The sequence below is a fragment of the Pelodiscus sinensis genome, chromosome 22 (genome assembly GCF_052426305.1).
Source record: "Pelodiscus sinensis isolate ZL-2025 chromosome 22, ASM5242630v1, whole genome shotgun sequence".
In the NCBI taxonomy this organism is placed as follows: Eukaryota; Metazoa; Chordata; order Testudines; family Trionychidae; genus Pelodiscus; species Pelodiscus sinensis.
In genome coordinates, this window is record NC_143073.1 from 6,043,092 (window position 1) to 6,063,885 (window position 20,794).

Below are 20,794 nucleotides of genomic sequence, written 5' to 3' on the forward strand. Positions count from 1 at the left end.
ATATTCAGCATGCCTATGAGCTCAAAGGACATCTCAAAGTCGCTGTCCATTAGCTGACCCGCGTGGAAGGAGGGGCCGGGTCACCGAGCCGTTCCCGCTGGATGGACAGACACAGCCCCTCTGGGCTGCCCGTCTCAGCAAGAGATGCCAAAGAGAGCCCAGGCTGTAGGTAATCAAGTCCTCTCTCTTAGCTGCAACAAGGGGGAATGATATGATTGTGGAGGTTAGACCAGCTTTCTCGTTAAAGCTCAGCTCTTTCCAGTGCTCTAACAGCTGCGTGGTTGCTCCGATTGCCTTGAAACAAACAAAAAGGGAAGCGTTTCTTCACACAACCCACATTCACTTGTGGAACTCCTTGCCGAAGGATGTTGTGACGGCTAAAACTATAACAGGGATTAAAAAACAATTAGGTAATTCCCTGGAAGTTCAGTCCATCAATGGCTATTAGCTAGGATGGGCCAGGGCGGTGTCCTTTTCTCTATCAGAAGCTGGGGATGGGCAACAGGGAAGGATCACTTAATGATTCCTTGTTCTGTTCATACCGTCTGGGGCACCTGGCATTGGCCAGTTTCAGAAGACAGGATACTGGGCTACATGGACCTTTCATCTGACCCAGGATGGCTGTTCTTATGTTCTTAATTTTGCTGTCCCTCCTGGGATCACTGGAGAAGGTTAGTGACCCGAATATAGAATCATTTGACCTAGGCGGTCCTCACTCCAAAAAAAACCTGGCGAGATAGCATGTGCCGGTAAGCTAAAGCGAGACTGTCCCTATGAAAAGCATCTAGGACTGCCACTCCTCTGCACATGACCACACCTCTCTCACCCCCAAGAAAATGTGTATCCAACTCCGCATTCTTTGGCTAACGGTCCAGCTCATGGACAAAACAAATCCCTCCAGCTCTTACCTGGTTTCCCTCCTGGGCTAAATTTGGGGCTTAACATTGCTGGTCCTGCTCTGAGCAGCCATGAGAGCCTCCACTCCGCGACAGAACTTCCATCGAGGCCAGAAAGGGCAGTCAACCCACTCCGGTTTGGAACTCTTCCCCCAAACGTTGATCCCCCTTAGAGTGTGAGACTGGACTGGAACATGTAGAGCTTGTTGAAAAAAGGAGGGGGAGGGACCCTCCGTGGGAAATGTTCACAACCCCCCCAAATCTGTCCTGTCAGTTTGTCAAAACTTCCAGTGGAACATGTTGACTTCTGTGGAGAGAGAAAAACTTAAAATATTCGACCAACATTTTTTTTTTAAAAAAGTCTTTTGGTTTCCAACCCAAATTTTTCAGTTTTCTGATTGAAAAAAAAAAAAGCTGTCAAGGAAATCAGACACATTTCATACACATTTTGGTTGAGTCAAAAACTCCATTTTCCAACCACGCCACCCCCTCTCCCGCCCAGAAAGAGTTTTGGTGGAAAATGTTTGATCAACCCTAATAAAACGCTCCCAGGCAAATGCCCAGATTCCAAAGGGTTACCAACATATCTGCTGTCTAAGTAAGGACTGGCTTTTTTTAAATGAAACAAACCGTGATGCATGCTGGGAAGTCAAAAGCCGCTGGCTTGGAAGGGAGATACACCAAAAACACACTGATCTAGCTCAAGAACTGTCTTCACAGTGCCTCACGCTTTTTCATCCATTTATCTGGTCCAGGAGGGCTATTGTCTCTGTTTTACAGTTGGGAAACTGAGGCACATAACGGGACATCTCACACTAGTAAAGTTAATTTTGCGCATACACCCTGGCGCCAGGTATCTTTGAGGATCTAGGACGTGACTCTGTTCCTCTGTAGCTCTGTCAGCCGTGCTGCACAACAACTGAAAGTGTGATGACGATTGATCGAACTTGCAGAGTTTGGCTGAACAATCCCCTCCTTTCCAGCCAAGCGCTTTCTTTTATTTTTTTCCTTTTCCTCCCACCCATCCTCCGCCTGTGAGCTGCTTTATCCATTGACTCCTCCTCATGTCAATTCTAGTCCTCAGGGCTTGGAGTACTCACGTCCTCTCAGCTCGGTTTCACGGAGTGTTTTCTCCCTCTTCGTTTGACTCTTCCTTTTTCCTTGCTTGTTTTTAAATCACTCACAGACAGTGGAAACACTCAGGGTTGTTTTCTGGGTGGGAATAGGGCCAGGTAACACTGTCACTCCTGGGCATCAATGGAGTCCTGGTGACTTGCCCAAGATTTTGGATGAACAAGACACCAAAATCTCATCCCCTGTCACACCCCCTGCCCATGTGCCTCAGTTTCCCGCTCTGAACCACCTGGGGTTTGGGCCCTTTCTAATCCTTTCCTGAGCCAGCTGTGTGGAAAATTTCTTCAGCTGGGGGCGTGAGAATCGTCACAGTTCACTGGGAACACGCGGAGCCATAAACTGGGGCAGCGTTTGTAGCTAAAGGAGAGAGGCCAGAATCTATATCCCTGAAAGTATTTTTATCATCTTACCAGACCAGACAAGCAGGGGGCTGGTGTGATGAGGATTCCAGGATGCGGCAGGATTGGGAAAGGCCCGATTAAACCAGGGGGAAGGGGTTTCCATAGCAGGGAATTTCTCTTTCTCTGTGTCTTTCTCTGTGGGTGTCCTGGCAAAGGAATCCTGGCAAACGTTTCCCGGGAGGGTGGATGGGTTTGGGCACATTCGCTGAAACGGATTCGCCTTGCTGGCACGTGGTGGTGAAGGAAGGATTTGGGCATCTCTCTGGGAGGGAGTGTGTTTGGTGACTAGAACAGGACGAAGCCCTAGCTGGGATGGGTTAGTTGGGGTTGGTCCTGCTTTGTGCATGGGCTTGAACTAGAGACTCTCCTGACGACTCTTCCAAACCTCATCTTCTGTGATGCTATGAGCCCTGGCAATTACAACGTGATCTCTAGTCCAAAGTTTTGCCAGTGACTTGTGGTGAGCCTGTCACCCCCTTCCCCACACACGTGCCTCAGTTTCCCTCTCTGTGCAGTGAGGCTAATGCTGCTCTGCCCTGCTATAAAGGGAGCTTAGAGCGCCTTGTGCTGTGCAAAGTGCCACGTATGGTTAATCAGGAACATAGTGTGAAGGGGGGTGGTCACAGAAAACCCCTCGGAGCTGCTTCCCGGGATGCTGTCAAAGCCACTGACACTCACCTCCTTGTCTCTGGAACTTCTCACCACCCAGTCCTGCTGGGTCAGATTTCTTGGTGCCCCCCCAGCCAAGGTCCAGAGCTGAGATCGCCCCCGGAAGAGCAATGCAGACACTGAACCTCTCCAGGTCTGCGGGGAAGGCAGTTTCAGGCCTAGTTACCAGGAAGCCCTTTCCCCAAATGGGATCAGAACCCCAAAGAAATCATTCAGACAAGCGCCCTTTAACAATGAAAGGAGGATGCACACACCAGAGAACAATGATTTACACTGGGCTTGATAGTAAATACAAGTGATTAAGTACAAGCAGTGGACTGTAAGTGGTCGCAAGTGAAAACAGGCAGAGCAAAGTGAATTACAAATTTAAAAAAACAGAAAACACACAGCCAGTTCTAATACACTAAGGCTACATCAACACTGCCTCTTTTTTGTGGAAGAGGCAATGCAAATGAAGCGCTCATTAGCAACTTCTCGTGCTTCATTTGCATATTCTCTTCCGATGCTTTTTGTGCAAGAGGTTTTTGCGCAAAACCAAGCAGTGTAGAAGGATCCGTTTTGTGCAAAACTCCCCTTTTGCTCAAGATCCTTATGCCTCAAAAAAGGAGGTATACAGGTCTTGCGCAAAAGGTTTTTTTGGCGCAAAACACTGCTCCTTTTTGCACAAAAAAACCCTGTTGCGCCAACAGCCTCGGGCAGAGAATATGCAAATGAAGTACAAGAAGTTGCTAATAAGCACTTCATTAGTATACGCTCTGCTGGCAAAAGAGACAGTGTAGACGTAGCTTAAAAGTTCAGTGCAAACTTTCCGTAAAACTATTCTTATTTCAGCTAAACCTCCAAGCCAGTGAAGGCCTTTTTTCTGGGGTCTCTGATTCATTCTCTTGGGAGTGGCATGCCAGCCAAAGACCAAGGGCCTGAAAACTTTGCATCCTAAATAGCAGTGTTTCTGAAACTTTTTAAGACTGAGGAACATCAAACAATAAGGCTATGCCTACACTGGCATGATTTTCCAAAAATGCTTTTAACGGAAAAGTTTTCCGTTAAAAGCATTTTCGGAAAAATCACATCTAGATTGGCAGGATGCTTTTCCGCAAAAGCACTTTTTGCGGAAAAGCGTCCGTGGCCAATCTAGATGCGATTTTCTGCAAAAAAGCTCCGATCGCCATTTTAGCCAGCGGGGCTTTTTTGCGGAAAACAGTACTTTGGCCCGAATGGGAGCAGCATAGTATTTCTGGAAAAGCACTGATGATTTTACATGAGATCGTCAGTGCTTTTCCAGAAATTCAAGCGGCCAGTGTAGACTGCTGGCAAGTTTTTCCGCAAAATCAGATGATTTTGCGGGAAAACTTGCCAGTCTAGTCACAGCCAAATTGTTTTTATGAGGAACACCAAGTATTTTTTGTTGAGCCCCCCCCCCCCCCCCCCCCCCCCCCCCCCCCCCCCCCCCCCCCAAAAAAAAAAATTGGGAGGGAAATTATTGAGAAAAAAGGGTCAGGGCAAGTTATTGAAGAAAAAAAAAAGGTCTCCTGCCCCTTTAAGGGTGGCCATTTTGAATTCTGTTCTCCGTGGCACACCTCAGACTGCCTCGGGACACACCGGTGTGCTGCGGAACACAGTTTAAGAAACGCTGCTAAATAGCCTCCTTTTTCAGCAAAAATTCATTGTCCCTACATTCCACCTTTCCATGGAAAATTACCTGGTCAGACCCTGCCTGTTAGGATGGTCCCATGGCTTCTTAAGACCAGTCATTGCTAAGACTGAAAGGACAAAGGAGGCTTTCGACAAGTGATCACCCAGACATAGAGGGTGCGTCTACACTGCAGTGTTTTTCCAGAAGAACAACCGTTTTTCCAGGAAAACAATACTTACGTCCACACTGCTATTGCGTTCTTTCGACAGAAAGTTGAAAGAACAGAGGGGTTTTTCCTACAGCGGCAAACCTCATTCTAGAAGGAAGAAGCCTTTTTCTGAAAAAGCTTTTTTGGAAAAAGACGTGTGTGGACGCAGAAGAGGGAGTTCTTTTGAGGCCTCCCGGAAATAACACAGGTGTCCTGGTGGTCACTCTGTCCAGACTAATCAAAACGTAAATGCAAGAGAGCGTCCAATCAATGCAGACGCTCTTTTGAAAAAGCACCTCGCTTTTTCGTTGGGCTTTTGCTGTGTGGACGCTTTCTTCCGAAAGAAGCTTGCCGTGTAGACGTACCCTGAGGGAAACACCCTTGATGGCTTTCCTTTGCACATTGAAAACCATCAACCATTTCCTCTCCCATATCTCTAACCTTACTTACAAGAATGATACATACCCCAAAATAAGTTATGCAGATTGTAACATTAAGATTAATGGGTTACCTGAGGTATTTTGTTGAGGGTTTCTTGTTGCTTCTCACTTGTGTTTGTGCACAGCCCCCGACTGATTTTTCAGTGGGTCAGCTCCCCTCCCCCCGCCCAACCCAAAAAGGTTCCCCGCCCCGGCTATAAAACTCCCCTGCAAACCTCTCCCTGTCACATCAGTATCTCTTCCTCTGCTGATGTTCCGTTTCCTGCTGTTCTGAGGAAGGGAAGGCCCCGTCTCTGCCGCCTTGACCGTGCTGCTGGTCTTTCCTCCACAGGATGTTGGTCGGGGCGCCCTGGGATGGGACAGCTGACAACCGGAAGGGGGACGTGTACAAGTGTGTCCTGGCTGAAAGAAACAGCTCTACCTGTGCCAAGGTTAATCTAGGTAACAGCCTCCGAAGGCTCCAATCCGTTTAGGTTGAATTTTTCAAACTTGCCCCAAGGGATTTGGAATGCGGGGGGAGTGGGGTACAACTGGAGTACTGGCATCCCAGCCCCCCCAGTCCTGATGCCAACTCTGCCATCCACCCGCAAACCCTAATGCCAACATAACCTTCCTAACTGCACTGGCACGTTCATGCCTGAGAGCTGATTGTCTACATCAGTGTTTCTCAACCAGTGGTACGAGTACCCTTAGGAGTACTCGGGAGAAGTCTGAGGGGTACGTCAACACAACTGAAATTTGGCGAAAACTGAATTTTTGTTTGAAGTCTTACAGCGTTTTATTATTTTTGTACTTTTTACACCCTAAAATTTCATTGCCTGCCCGGCGACGATTAAGTTGTTTAAACAAATGTGTTGCTACGGTAGAAAAAAAAATTGTGTGTCTGAAAACTGTAGGTACTGGGGGTAGTTATCGTTTTTTTTTGTTTTTTTTTGAAAAAAGGATACTTTATTAAAAAAAAATGTTGAGAAACACTGGTCTAAATCTGTCCACCCCGCCTCTCGGGGTTGGGCAGGGTGTGAAACCTCTCAGCCTTTTGAAAGGGAATGTGATCAGGGCAGGGCTTCCTAAGGCACTAAAGCAGGGGTGGCCAACCCGTTACAGACAAAGAGCCAAAATAGTGGTGGATACAGCGCAAAAAGCCGAGGGAAAAAAATTGTTGAGAAAAAAAAAAAAAAAAAAACCCTGGTCGCAGCCCTTTTAAGAACAGAGCAGACATTGCCCTTTTAAGGTGGTCATTTTGAAGTCTGCACCTGCATCCCGTGCAGACAAGAACACGTTGCCCCTTTCAGCGCCGCGAGTGTGGGAGCCGCAATTTTTTCTTTGAAGATCTGCATGCGGCTCGTGAGCCGCGGGTTGGCCACCCCTGTGCTAAAGGGAAATAGGTGCCACATGCCTGTTGAAATCCCACCGCCCCTCTGCGCCGCCAGAAAGCTCAGCTCAGCTCAGCTCAGCTCAGCTCAGCTCAGCGAGCAATCCCGGCGGGGGCGGAACTCACACGCTGTTTGCTTTTCCTCCTGCCGCCCGGCGCTTCGTGTAGGTGACATGGCCCTGCGGAACGTCTCCACCCAAATCAGAAACATGCACTTTGGGATGACGCTCGTGGACAACCAAGGGGATGGCTTTGTGGTGAGCCGATTTTTTGCCCAGGAGCTGGAAAAAGCCCCACAGGCTGCGCTTCCATGACGTGCCTTTTCCCACCCTGTGTTTGCGAGCCACACGGTCACAAACTCAGCCCCCTCAAGCTTCCTACTGCAGTGGCATCTGGGGAGATCACCCTTGTGCCAGGGACATACATACCCATAATGAGACAGCCCCTTCCACAAAGAGCTTACAGTCTCAGTGAGTGTAAGACAACAAATGGGAGGGGAAACTGAGGCCCAGAGAGGTGCCGTGATTTGCCCAAGGCCACACGCCAGGTCAAAGCTGGAAATAGAGCCCAGGATTCCTGACTGCCTGTTCAGTGCCCTACCCACTGGGCCACACTGTCTCTTCAGCTTGGGCTAGCCTTGGCTAAAAGGGGGGTTTTCCATGTGAGTCTTGAAACCTCAGTGTAGGGGGCGCAAGTTGCATGTTAACACTGGGCGAAGTTACAGGTTTGTGAACGTGCCCAGCATGGCAGAGAGGACTTGCCAAAGTGTTCTGAGGGCAACAGATGCACACGTCCTACTGAAAGCCCAGTGGGGGGGCATGCTCCTAAACCCCTTGGGCTTTGAGACACAGCCCTGCTGAGGGGTGACAAGTAGCATCCTAGAGATCCTGAAGGACAGTGGGATGAGACGGAGATGGAGGGAGGAGGCAATTCGGAGGAGGGCAGGGTGGGGAGAGGAGGAAAGATGGATTTGCGGGTAGGGAACTTGAGGGAAGGGGTGTAATGGGGGGGAGAGGGCGGAGCAGGGGCAGGAAGAGGCGAGGGAGGCAGAGCAGGGACAGGACTGAGGGAAAGGCATGACCAACCCCCCACGGCCGCAGGGACTCACATGCCAGCAGCCGTGCGCAGGTCGGATTATGGAAAAGCTCGTAAGCCCCGGGATGGGAGTTTGAGCCCCCTGGTCTTGAGGAGAAGATCATGCAGGGCTTCTCTCAGCCGGCCTCTGTGCTCCAGGGTCTGGCTGCGCTCCGAGCACCCGGCCTCCTCTCACATCCAGCCCTGCAGCATGAGGCAGGTCAGGAGGGAGGAGGAATGAATATCCCCTTGTGTCGCTTTTCCCTCCCGGCGCGCTGCCGCCCGGCCTTCCTGCGGTCTTGCTCTTGTTTGCACACTGAGTCAGCCTCTCCTCAGAGCCAGCCCGGCCCCCACGGGCAACCGTGAGCAGCAGGGCCGGGAGGCACCCTCCCACGGGCAGTGACACACACACACGCACACACACACACAACACGCACACACAGTCCATCCTCGGTCCTGGTCAAAGCCATCATGATGCTGGGCTCTCCTCCAGCCCCCCAGCCTCCCATGACACCCCTGTAAAGGGACCGTGTTTACGGGCCTGGGCAAGGCATGGAGACGCATTGTCCTGCTCCCCAGTGCCACCGGCTGGGAGCTGCCAGTGATACGCACCTCCTGGACAGAGCCAGCACTTCACACCCCCTTCTACACCCCAACCCCCTGCCCCAGATCAGAATCCCCCGCTGCACCAAATTCCTTCCCCAAGCCCAAACCCTTCTCCTGCACCCAAACTCCCCACCAGAGCCCATACCCCCTGCACCCAAATTCCCCCCAGAGCCCACCCCCCTGCACCCAAATTCCCCCCGGAGCCCACCCCTCTGCACCCAAAGTCCCCCCAGAGACTCTCCTACACCCAAACTCCCCCGCCGAGACCACCCTCCTACACTCAAACTCCCCTCCAGAGGCTCCCCCCTGCACCCAAACTCCCTCCCAGAAAGACACTAACCTAGCAGCTGTTGTAAGAGCAGGCGGTGGCTGTTTTCAATTAACTGGGTTCTACGTGTTTACGACTGAGAGGTGGGCCCGGAAGCGCTTTGAAAGGCAAGCGGAGTCTAGCACAACATCCAAGAGTCCCGGCCCACGGGAGAGTTACCCTGGCTCTGATTGTGCCCCGCCCGGGTTGAAATCCCGAGGACGTGGGTCTCTCGGGCCATCGGTCGCTAGTCAGTACTAAGTGTCGCTGGCGCCTTCGTCAGGGAAACGAGGCCTGGCCGGTCAGCCTATTCCAGTACAGCAGGGTGTGAGGCACCTCCGAGGTGGGCGCTCACCATCCCTCCCTGCCCTGGGGATGGGACGTTGGGCTCTTCCAACACGTGTGCAGGGGCAGGAGTGACCCAGATGGGAGGCTGGGCTAATCCAGGGCACCTGTCGGTGGTGTAAAGGGCCTAGGCCAGTGGGTCTCAAAGTGTGGTCTGCGGCCATCTTCCAGGTGGGCTGCGGGCTCCAGACTCGTCCCCCCCTTGTGCTGACGCTGCAGCCCCTTGCGCGAGGCTGGAGCACCAGCTGCCTCTGGCCCCAGAACGCGCTGGTCTCAGGCGTTTCCCAGAATGCCCTGCATCCAGGTGCTAAGACGGCCGCTAGCTCCGTGGAGAGCCACCGAATAAAGCTGTTTGCTTCTTTTCCGTACAACATGGCGCCCGAGGGCTTTTCTTCCTGCTGCGGGGGGGAGGGAGGAGCCAAACGGGCCAGATCCGTCTTGTGGAGGAAGGAAGCGGCTCCGCACACGGCCACTCCCCCTCCCCCGGCTGGAGGAACGGCAGCGCAGGAAACAGCTCACCTGGAGGCTTTCCCTGCTGCTCCCATTGGCCGGAATCGCAGCCAATGGGAGCAGCCGGGATAGTGCCTGGGAGCAGTGAGAGGCACAGAACCATGTAAGTGCCCCCCATCTCCTTCGTGCCCAGACCCCTCCCACACACCCCTCCCACTAAGACCTGCTCCTGCACCCTTCCTCCCACCCAGAACCCTCAACTCTAGTCCACTCCTGCACCCAACCTCCCCACCCCCCAGCACCACCCCCACTCTCAGCCCCCTCCTGCACCCATTTTGTCAGCATGGGTGGTTGGCTGGTGGTCCGCAGAAAGCTCTGCATTGGGTGGGATGGGCCACAGGCCAAAAAGTTTGAGAACCACTGGGCTAGAGAGAGCCCCGGTCTGTGCCAGCTGAACCACTGCTCTGCTCTGGTATGGCAAATGCTTCCTGTATGAGTGAAGAAAGGGGTGAGGGGCTTTTAGCTCTGTGGACAGAATAATGGAGACGCACCATGGGACCAGGTTCACTTGCCTCTTCCTCTCCTCGGCAGGCCTGCGCCCCCCTCTGGTCCCAGGAATGTGGCACCTCCCTGTTCAGCACGGGCATCTGCACCCAGGTGGATGGCAGCTTCCAGCCGACCGGCACCATTGCCCCCACGGCCCAGAGTAGGTGGCGCGCCGGCTGCAGGGCGTGCGTAGAAATGGAGTCGGTCCGGACAGGGAGCCGTCTGGCTCTGCGAGTGTTTTGCTCCCAGTATTTGTGTGCGGCAGGGTGGGATAAATCTCACCCCGAGCGTGAGTCTTGGTGCGGTGTCAGGACGGCTGCTGTCTGGCTCAGGACTTGGCTGCATTGCGGGGGCTCTCGGGCGTGTGAGCAATGCAGCCTGCTGGCTTTTCCCCCCTTTTGTGTGGACTCTTGGACTCCGTATCGCAGCAGCTTTGGGAGCAGGGGAGCGGGAGTTGCTGGCCTCTTGGCTCTGCAAAGCCTGGCAGTGCAAGTGTAATCCTTCCGCCAGTTGGCGCAGCAGCTAGGGCCGAGTTCAATACCCAGGGGGGTCCTCTCCATCCACCCAGCACAGGACTGGCTCGAGCCCCGTAACGTGAAATTTACACATCAACTCCAGGCGCCCCTGGGAGGCCATGCTTCCCCGCTCGCAAGCACAGCGCCTGAGCGTGGAAACATAATAGAGATGCGGCCGTGTTAGTCTGGTCTTGCTGAAACAAAAGACAGGACTATGCAGCACTTTAAAGACTAACAAGATGGTTTATTAGGTGATGAGCTTTTGTGGGCCAGACCCACTTCCTCAGATCAAATTGTGGAAGAAAATTGCCAGGGCCATATATACCAAAGGGATACAATCAAAAAAAAGTGAACACATATGAAATTGACAAATCAGATTTTAGAAAAGAAACTTGTCATGAAAGCGAGGAAGTAACTCAGTATTAATTTGGGGAAATGGGAGTCACAAGCACAGACTGCAAACGGGAGTCACAAGCCTAAACCCTGAGTAAAAGGCCCATCCCAAGCAGGCTGGGCTATGTCCTTTTCTCCGCAGGTTCTTAACCCAGCGACCCAACAGTCCCTTTCTCGTGCCTGATCCTTCTCTGCACCCCATGCCCCATTGCTGTCCTTAGTGCAGATCCAGAGTTCAGAGGCGTATCTGCAGAATTGCCCCCCCACCCCGCCCCTCAGCAAGGTGGGGGTGAAAAGGCACCTTACTTTCTCCACTGCTTCTGCACTCGTGTGCTGCTCCTTTCTGGCTGCTCATTACACCCCACCAACCCTTCATTCGCCAGCTGTCAGTCACCTGCCTTTCTGCTGTGACCTCTGCACATCACTGTCGCAGTGGTTTTCTGCTCTTTGTCAGCTGGGCAGAACCACTGCCCCCTCTTGCACAATTTCCACTCTCAGGGCTTGTGTGCACTTGCTCGATTTTCCAGGGTTCGATTTGGCTTGTCTAAGAAGAACCCGCTAAATCACATCCACCTCCCACAGTGGTGGAGTTGGACTTTCACCCTAGTGTAGACCTGGCCTCCGTGATTTTCACCTTTTACAGGCAGGGCAGAAACACAGGTTGTGTCTACACTACAAAGAAAAGTCGGAAAAAGATACGCAAATCGCAAACCGCCATTTGCTTTTCTTTTTCCGCTTTTCTTCCAGAAGAGGCTTTTCTGAAGTTTGGCCCTACTACCCGGTGCCAAATTTCAGAAAAACCTCCTTTTTCAGCACATCTCCCCTTCCTCGCACAACAAAGTTTACAGGGACGGCAAAAGAATGTGTCTGCTTTTCCGAAATCATTCCACACTGCTTGGACGCAGCATAGCTTTTCTGGGATACCAGAGCTGCAGTGAAGACACATAGCCACAGTCTTACCCTAACTGATTCTAGCTCTGGTTGAGCATAACAAAAAAGCATCACCTATTAAACCATCTTGTTAGTGTTTACAGTGCTACATAGTTCTTCCTTTTGTTTTAGCTTGAACGGGGTGGACAGGTTAACTCAGTCCAGGGAAGACCCTTAAAAAGGCTTTGCAGTCTGCTAGCTGAGATGTCTTTGCCTCCCCCCACCCCTTTCCCCCCGGCTTAACAACATGGTTTCAATAGAGTCCCCCTCATTTGGGACACATTAAGCACAGTCCTGTTTCTCTGTATTCCCACAAGAATGACAACATCAATAACCATATTCCATCCAGATGCTAAGATAGCAGCTAGCTCTGTGGAGAGCCACTGAATAAAGCTGTTTGCTTCTTTTCCGTACAATATGGAGTCTGAGGGCTTTTCTTATGCACTGCTGCCCTCGGACTCCATGTTGTACGGAAAAGAAGCAAACAGCTTTATTTGGGGGTCTCACGCGGCCACATCCCGCTGTGTCTTCGGGGCCCTTTGTTTAGGTACCGGGGGTAGAAATTGGATCTGAGGGGGTCAACATTTGCTTTCACTCTTACACCCACTGTCCCCACAGAGTCACAAATAGTCTGCCAGAGCTGGGCACAAAAGCTTGGAGTCCTGGCTCCGGCTCATCCCCAGCACTGTGGCACCCTCCTGCCTGTTCTAACCACTACACCGCACTGCCCCTGTAAAAAAATATGCTAAAATTAGCTGCTCCCTGCTGCCAACAGCAGGACACTCCCGCTAGCCCCAGGTCTGTATAGTAAAGCCGCAAAGTCCACGGTGCCCGATCCCCCCGTCAGTGCCCATCTTGATGATCCACCTGCCGTGTGTGTGTGTTTGTGTTCCAGGATGTTCCACCTACATGGATATAGTGATCGTCCTGGATGGCTCCAACAGCATCTATCCCTGGTATGAGGTTCAGAATTTCCTCAGCAATATCCTGAGCAAGTTTTTCATCGACCCTAACCAGATCCAGGTGAGTGTGCCGGCCAGATTCAGTTTGGGACTCAATCCGGAGCAGCCATATTGCACGCACTGGAGTGACTCTGGATTGACACTAGGATGTCATAAATCTTGTCTACACTGGGCAGCCAGGATAACTGCAGGAGTGCAAGCCTCTGGCAAAGACATAACTAAGCATGGCAGAATTCGAGTTTTTAAATAATTTTGACTGCTAATGTTGATGTTTATTTTTTTAAGGTTTTTTTTTTTTAAGATTTTTAATCATTTCATTTTTCGCCATTGTGGAAATTTGAGGCAGTTACACAAGGACACGGTATCAGACAATAATTATGACCGATGTTGAGATTCAGCATGTTAAACTTTTGTAACCATTAAAACACAAAGGCTGTGTCTAGACTGACAAGTTTTTCCGCAAAATCGGCTGCTTTTGTGGAAAAACTTGCCAGCTGTCTACACTGGCCGCTTGAATTTCCGCAAAAGCACTGACTTCCTACTGTAAGAAATCAGTGCTTCTTGCAGAAATACTATGCTGCTCCTGTTCGGGCAAAAGCCCTCTTGCGCAAATCATTTGCGCAAGAAGGCCAGTGTAGACAGCACAGTATTGTTTTGCGCAAAAAAGCCCCGATGGCTAAAATGGCGATCGGAACTTTTTTGCGCAAAAGCGCGTCAGATTGGCACGGACGCTTTTCCGCAAAAAATTCTTTTGCGGAAAAGTGTCCATGCTAATCTAGACTCTCTTTTCCGCAAATGCTTTTAACGGAAAACTTTTCCGTTAAAAGCATTTGCGGAAAATCATGCCAGTCTAGACATAGCCAAATTGTCAACGTCACATGTCGAAATAGACAAGGCCAATATCCCCAGATGGAGTGTTAAGTTCTCAAACAGCAGTTGCTGTGCTTTGGCCTAGCTGAGCACTTCAAGTCTGATCAATGGAAGTATTTTTTCGACTATGTGTGTGTGTGTGTGTGTGTGTGTGTGTAAATCAATATTTCTCAACCTCTGCTTATAAAAATCCAGCTGAACACTTCGTCTGATCAATGGAAGTATTTTTTCGACTCTGTGTGTGTGTGTGTGTGTGTGTGTGTGCGCGCGCTCCAGCCTGGTGGGATGGCAGCAGGGGAACTGGAGCGCTCGTGTGGGTGTGGGGGAGTCCTAGCCTTGGGGGCCAGTTCCAGGAAAGCCAGAGGACATATCTGCCCCACCCCGCTCCCCGCCAAGGCCCCACCCCTGCTCTGCTGTCTCCCCAAGGACCCCACCTGCCTGCATCTTGCTGCTGTCCACTCTCCCCCATGCTCCTCCGCCAAACAGCTGTGGCTGAGGGAGCAGCATGGGGGACAGTGGGCTGAGCACCCCATAGGGTTGCCAGGTGCCTGGTATTGATTCGGACAGTCTGGTATTTACGCCTCCTGTCCAGTAAAAAAAATCAGAAAATACTGGACTCCTAAAATGTCCGGTATTTTCTGATTTTTTCCTGGCCAGGAGGCAAACATTCCGGGTGCTTACCTGGTTCTGCAGGGGGGCTGTCTGACCCAGAGCCTGTTGCTTAACAACTCTCAGGGTTTTTTTTTGTTTTGTTTTGTTTTTGCGTAACAACTTTGTTCTCCCCCTTTTTCTTTCTCAGCAGAATTTTTTCCCCGGTGGGGTTTTTTTGGGGGGGGTGGGGTGGGGAGCGGGTGTTCGGTATTTTTGGTTAAACCATCTGGCAACCCTAAGCACCCGCCATTTTGTTTCTGGGGGTGTTCCAGCCCCAGAGCCCCCTGGGAGTTGGCCCCTCTGTGTATGTTCCCGGGTGGCTCACGTCCCTGTGCAGAGAAGGGCTCATTTCCACGGATGTGCGTTACCGTGGTGCTGAGAGCATGGCACTCCCGAAGACCCCCCCCCTCCTGCCCCCACCCAAGGAGATAAAAGAAAACAGGCTTCCTAGTCCAGTGTCAGCCGCTCGCTTCCCCCTTCCCACATCCTCAGGATGAGTAAATAAGGAAACGGTGAGTGTGGCTGGCTTGTCGTGGGGCCAGGGCTGACTCACGGGGATGGGTGGGCTGACTCAGGGCCACTGCGGTGGAGAACTGCCTCCCCACCCAACGGGCCCCGATTCCCTTCCAAGGGCCCGATCCTAAAAGGATCCACACACACACACACCCCGAGCAGCTCCTGTGAGGGCTGGGGGTCCGCTCCAGACAGGCGATGCTAACGGGCCTCCGACTCTGCCCTGCTGCTCCCAAAATGCCCTGCTTTGCGCTGACCCCAGCCTGCTCCCAGAATTCCTTGCTCCCAGCCCCTCTCTTCCACATTGCCCCCAAACGTCAGCCTCGCTCAGACCCTGTCTTCAGCGCATTCCCAGAATGCCTTGCCCATCCCCACCGCTGTACTCTCAGAATGCCTTTCCTCACCGTGACCCTGGCATTAGCCCAGTCCTATCGGCTGGCACAGGCCGGTCTGGTTCCACTCTGGTCTCCGGTTTTCCCACCTCCTCGGGCTTTGTGTCCCTGTGGGGAGAGCACCAAGAAATCCCACCCGTGGGAAACAGGCAACTTCAAGAAAAGAGGCAGGAAGAGAGTCTGAGCTTTGCCGTGTGTGTTGGAGGGGGGGAGAGGTGGAGAACACCCGCTCTGCTGAGTCGGCACATGCCAGGGCTGAAACACAAAACCTTCTCCAAGGCAGGGTGCATCGGAGTCACACAGGCAAAAGCCAGCCTTGTTATTGCTAGGTCAGCTCTCGCCAACCTACGGAAAGGACAGCAATGCAGCCTCAAGTGGCCTCCTCCTCCCGTCAGTGCCTTGGACAAAGGCCTGGCCCAGGTTGTGTTAGCTCCCGGTGTGCAGATCTTCCAGTCCACCCCTAGGACTGCAGTGTCCTGGCTCTCCCCTTTGCTCTGTGCCGCATTCGTACGTTAGCCAAACGAGAGAGGATTTCCCTCCGGTTGGAGGATTCGCTGTTCACGAGAGGGGCAAACAACGCAGCGTCCTGTCTGGGATACACACCCGCGCCGGTCTGCAGCCTCGCACCTGAGCTAATCGGTGAGCCAGGGAGCCGGGCCACGCCGGGCAGCTTCCGTCAGGGGAAGAGTTCAGGGCCACCAGTCAGAACTATTCTTCTTTCTCCCCCAAAACACATCCATGGTGTCCCGGCTTCCCCGGTGCGGCAGAAACAAAGCGCAGGCAGTGTCCTAGCTCAGACAACTCCCCGTCGGCCTCTCCAGCGAGTGCTGTGCCCAACAAGCTCCGTCTCACCTGCTTCCCCCCCCCCAGATCACGCTCACAGCTGCTTCTCCTTCCTTCCTGCTGCGTCTCCCTCCCCCACAGCTGATCTTCTAGGCCAGGGGTCCCCAATCTTGTTAAGCACTTTTTGAATTTAAGCACAATCCAGGATCTATCTCACACCTAAACACCTTGGCCCCGCCTCCTTCCCGCCTCTTCTCTGAGGCCCCGCCCCTGCTCACTCCATCCTTCCTCCCTCACTTTTATCAGGCTGGGGGCAGGGGCCTAGGGTGCAGGAGGGGTTCAGGACTGGGGCCAGGGTTCAGAATGTTGGCTCCAGCTGGGCACCGCTTACCACAGGTGGCTTCTGGGTGGTGGTGCAGGGAGCTACGGCAGGCTCACCCCTGTCTTGGCCCTGCACCCCTCCCAAAAGCAGCCAGCAAACTCTCCATCCCTTCCCCACTCTGCTCTGTGGAGATGAGGTACAAGGTGGAGGGAGGGGCACCCTGACATCAGCACCACCTCTTCATCTTCCTGTGTCCCGCACAGCAAACAGGAGATTCCCAGGAATGAGGGATAGCTCCAAGGCAGAGGGCGGGAGCAGCACGGCAGAGCTGAGAGGGGCAGATGAAGTGCCGGCACTTGACAGCCTCCTGGCCAAACCTCTTAGGATCACCTGTCAGAGGTTCCAAGATCTACCAGCAGATCCCAATCGACTAGTTGGTGACCACTAGTCCCTGCCTTTGCAGCCCTCCAGTGCACAGACACAGCTTAGCTCTGACCTGCCACCAGGCCTTGTGCCTTGGGCGCTAACCACCAGCTGGTTTTACTGCATAAAAGGGCTTGATTGCTCCTTCTGTTGAGTTGGAAGAAGGGCTTGGCACCTGTTGGTTTTAATAAGCCTTTGGTTGTCTTGGGTGTTGCTCAAGGACTGTGATCCGATCGGTTGTTAAATGACCCAAATAATGGGTGTGCGCACGTGCACACACACACACACTCAACACACACACACACACAAGCTAGATAAAACCATAACTGTTAGTGCTGGGAGGCTGCACTGTATCCCGACTTTATTGCTTCAAATTCAGACAAATGACCCCAAACGAGAGAGACAAAACAGGCTGCTCCCTCATGCGGTGACACAGGGCTCACCCCACCTGGAAGGGGAAGATTGGCTGGAAAACGCAGTGAGCTCTTGCCTCTCGAACCCCAGTTCAGTGCCTTGCCCTTACTACCCCAGTGGTCACACGTGGAAGGGACAATGTGGCTCTGAACCGCCTGCAGCGCCACTGAACGTGCCTTCTCCGTTCCAGGTGGGGGTGCTGCAATACGGGGAGAAAGCTGTCCACGAATGGACCCTCCAGGATTACCAGACCGCGGAAGAAGTGGTGGAGGCAGCAAAGAACATCAGCCGGCAGGAGGGCCGGGAGACCCGCACGGCGTTCGCTATCCACAAGGCCTGGTATGGGGAATGCTGGGAGGGGATTTCTCCTAGCAGTGGGAGGAGTGGATTTTTAACTGTGGGCGCTGCATTAGCACCTTCAGCGCCATATTCCTTGGGGTGAATTTCCCGGCGCAGAACGTTCCCAGATACCCTGGAAGATGTTGGTCTCCTGGTATTTCCTCCCAGAGAACAGGAGGCCTCTTGCAGGGAGAAGATGGCGAAGCATCTTGTTGCTTATATAGAACTGGGAGCCCAACACAGGTTTGCAGCTGACACCACCACAGTGCAGCCTGCTCAGGAGTGGAGAACAACAGTTAACAACCTAGCCCAACAGTGTGGGGAAGGAGAAATTCACCCCAGGCAGGATGAGTTCTCACTCCTCTCTTAAGTGTCTTGTATGTCTCCCCTTGCACTTGATTGACAAAACTTTTGTCGTTCATGGGTGCTTCAAAAACCTATGAATGACAAAGTTTGGCGGTGGCCAGTGCACATGGGAATGCGGCTTTGTGGGCAGAAACCCGCTCGCTGGGGGTGGAAATTGTCAGGGAAAGGGCCAACACACGGCATTCCCATACTGTGCGACTGTTAGCACCAGGGCAGTGGTGACAGAACCGTGTCACTAAAAGCTGAATAGCGTAGACATACCCGAAGGTCCAGTCTTAACAACCCTAAGGGGATGCCTATACCAGTGTTCCTCAACCTTTTTTTATAAAGTACCCCTTTTTCAAAAAAACAATTATAAATACCCCCAGTACCTACAGTTTTCAGACACACACATTTTTTTTCTACCATTGCAACACATTTGTTTAAACAATTTAATCATCGCCCAGCGGGCGATGACATTTTTGGGTGTAAAAAGTACAAAAACAATAAAGCGCTGTAAAATTTCAAACAAAAATTCAGTTTTCTCCACATTTCAGTTGTGTACCCCCCAGACTTCTCTCAAGTACCCCTCAAGGTACTCGTACTACTGGTTGAGAAACACTTGTCTTGTCGATAGGCAAGGCACTGTCGACACAGCCCTGTTGCTCAAAGTCAGCGTGTGGAAACACTCTATGTCGGCTCTTTTGTCGACAAAATACTTCCACCCCCATCGAGCGGGTTTCACTTTGTCGGTGGCAAATCATGCCTCACTAAGCTACAAGAATTCTTTGAGAGGATCCCCAAACATGTGGAAGGGCTATAATGTACTTAGATTTCTAGAAAGCCTTTGACAAGGTCACCAAAGGCTCTTAAGGAAAATAATCTATCTTGGGATAAGTGGGAAGGTCCTGTCATAGACTGATAACTGGTTAAAAGATAGGAAACAAAAGGCAGGAATAAATGGTCAGTTTTCAGAGTGAAGAGAGGAAACTCGTGGTGTCCCAAAAGGGTCTGTCCTGGGACCAATCCTATTTAACATATTCATAAGTGATCTGGAGAAAGGGGTAAACATGAGGGCTACGTCTAGACTACAGGGTTTTGTCGACAGAAGTTTTGTCGACAGATACTGTTGACAAAGCTTCTGTTGTCAAAGAGCGTCTAGACTACATCCAGTTCTGTCGACAAAGCAAGCCGCTTTGTCGACATGACAGTGTAGACGCAAAGGACAGTGTAGATGCAGTAACGCCTTCTGTCGACAGAACTCTGCCGAGAAAAGGCGTTATTCCTCGTAGAATGAGGTTTACCGCCATCGACAAAACTGCCGAGTTCTGTCAACGTTATGTCAACAGAACTCAGCAGCAGTGTAGACACAGGTTTAGTTTTGTTGACAAAAGTCCACTTTTGCCGACAAAACCCTGTAGTTTAGACACACCTGAGGTGGCAAATTTGCAGATGATACCAAAGTGCTCAAGACAGCTAAGACCAAAGCAGACTGTGAAGGGCTTCAAAAGGAGCTCACAAAACTAGGTGACAGGGCAACAAAATGGCAAATGAATTTTAATATTCATAAATGCAAATTAAAGCACATTGGAAAACATAATCCAACTGTACGTACAAAATGATAGGGACTAAGTTAGCTATTACCACTCAAGAGAGATCTTGGAGTGATCGTGGATAGTTCTCTGAAAACATCCACTCATGCAACAGCAGTCAAAAAGGGAAACAGAATGTTAGGAATCATTAAAAAGGGATAGAAAATAAGACAGAGAACATCTTATTGCCTGTACATCACATCTTGAATGCTGCATACAGATGTGTTTGCCTATCTTAAAAAAGATATCTTGGCATTGGAGAAAGCTCAAAAAAGGGCAACAAAAGTGTTTAGTGGTTTGGAACGGCTGCCATATAAAGAGAGATTTAAAAGGCTTGGATGTATCGTCTTAGAAAAGAGGAGTCTGGGGGAGAATATGATGGAGGTCTATAAAATCATGACTGATGTGGAGAAAGTGAATAAGGAAGTGATTGACTTGTTCCTATAACATAAGAACTAGGAATCACCCAATGAAATTAATAGGTAGCAATTTCAGAACAAACAAAAGGAAGTTTTTCTTCACACAGTGCAAGGTCAACTTGTGGAACTCCTTGCCAGAGGATGTTGTAAAGACCTGGACTTTAACAGGGTTCCAAAAAGAACTAGATAAATTCACGGAGGTTTGGTCCCTCAATGGCTACTAGAACTGGTGACCCTTACCTTTGTTTGTCAGAGGCTGGGAATGGATGACAGAGGAGGGATCACTTGATGATTCCCGGTTCTGTCCATTCCCTCTGGAGCACCTGGCATTGGTCGCTGTCAGAAGACAGGATGCTGGGCTGGATGGACCTTTAATCTGACTCAGTATGGATATTCCTATGTTTGTAAGAGTGGAATCAAGACAAATTAACATTTGTTACATGCACCAAAGCATGGGCAGATGTGCACCACCAGTAGAGATACATGGTGCGAGCTGTGGGAGGCTGTAGGTGCTCTGCTAATCAGCTGGGCAGCATCTGAATCACTCCTGGGCAGGCTTGCAAGCACTCTGCTTAGAGGAAACACTAGTTTCAGCCCAGTTCAAGCATGGCACAGAAGGTTCTGTGCTTAGCTCTGCCACTGACCCGCTGGGGGATGCTTGGGGAGTGGCTGCCTTTCTCTGTGCCTCAGTTTCCCTTCTCACCTTTTCTCTGTTCTCTTTGGATTGTAAGCTCATCGGGGCAGGGTTCTTGCTGTGGGTTTGTACAGCCCCTAGCACAGCGTGGGCATCAGCGCAACTGATCCACACACTGACAGCCCGCATGGGCCCTAGAGGCTGAACGGGATTAGG

At 51.5% G+C, this 20,794-nt stretch overlaps 1 protein-coding gene across 1 annotated transcript in view; it reads left to right on the plus strand.

Annotated features, from left to right (window-relative positions):
* ITGA10 (integrin subunit alpha 10) overlaps nt 1–20,794 on the plus strand; it is a 94,708-nt gene that overhangs the window by 37,597 nt on the left and 36,317 nt on the right. Inside the window, exons 7-11 of the mRNA XM_089772780.1 lie at nt 5,713–5,822; nt 6,922–7,010; nt 10,127–10,241; nt 12,815–12,942; nt 17,440–17,588. Coding sequence (XP_089628906.1) covers nt 5,713–5,822; nt 6,922–7,010; nt 10,127–10,241; nt 12,815–12,942; nt 17,440–17,588 — 591 coding nt within the window. The remainder of the gene's footprint in view (nt 1–5,712; nt 5,823–6,921; nt 7,011–10,126; nt 10,242–12,814; nt 12,943–17,439; nt 17,589–20,794) is intronic.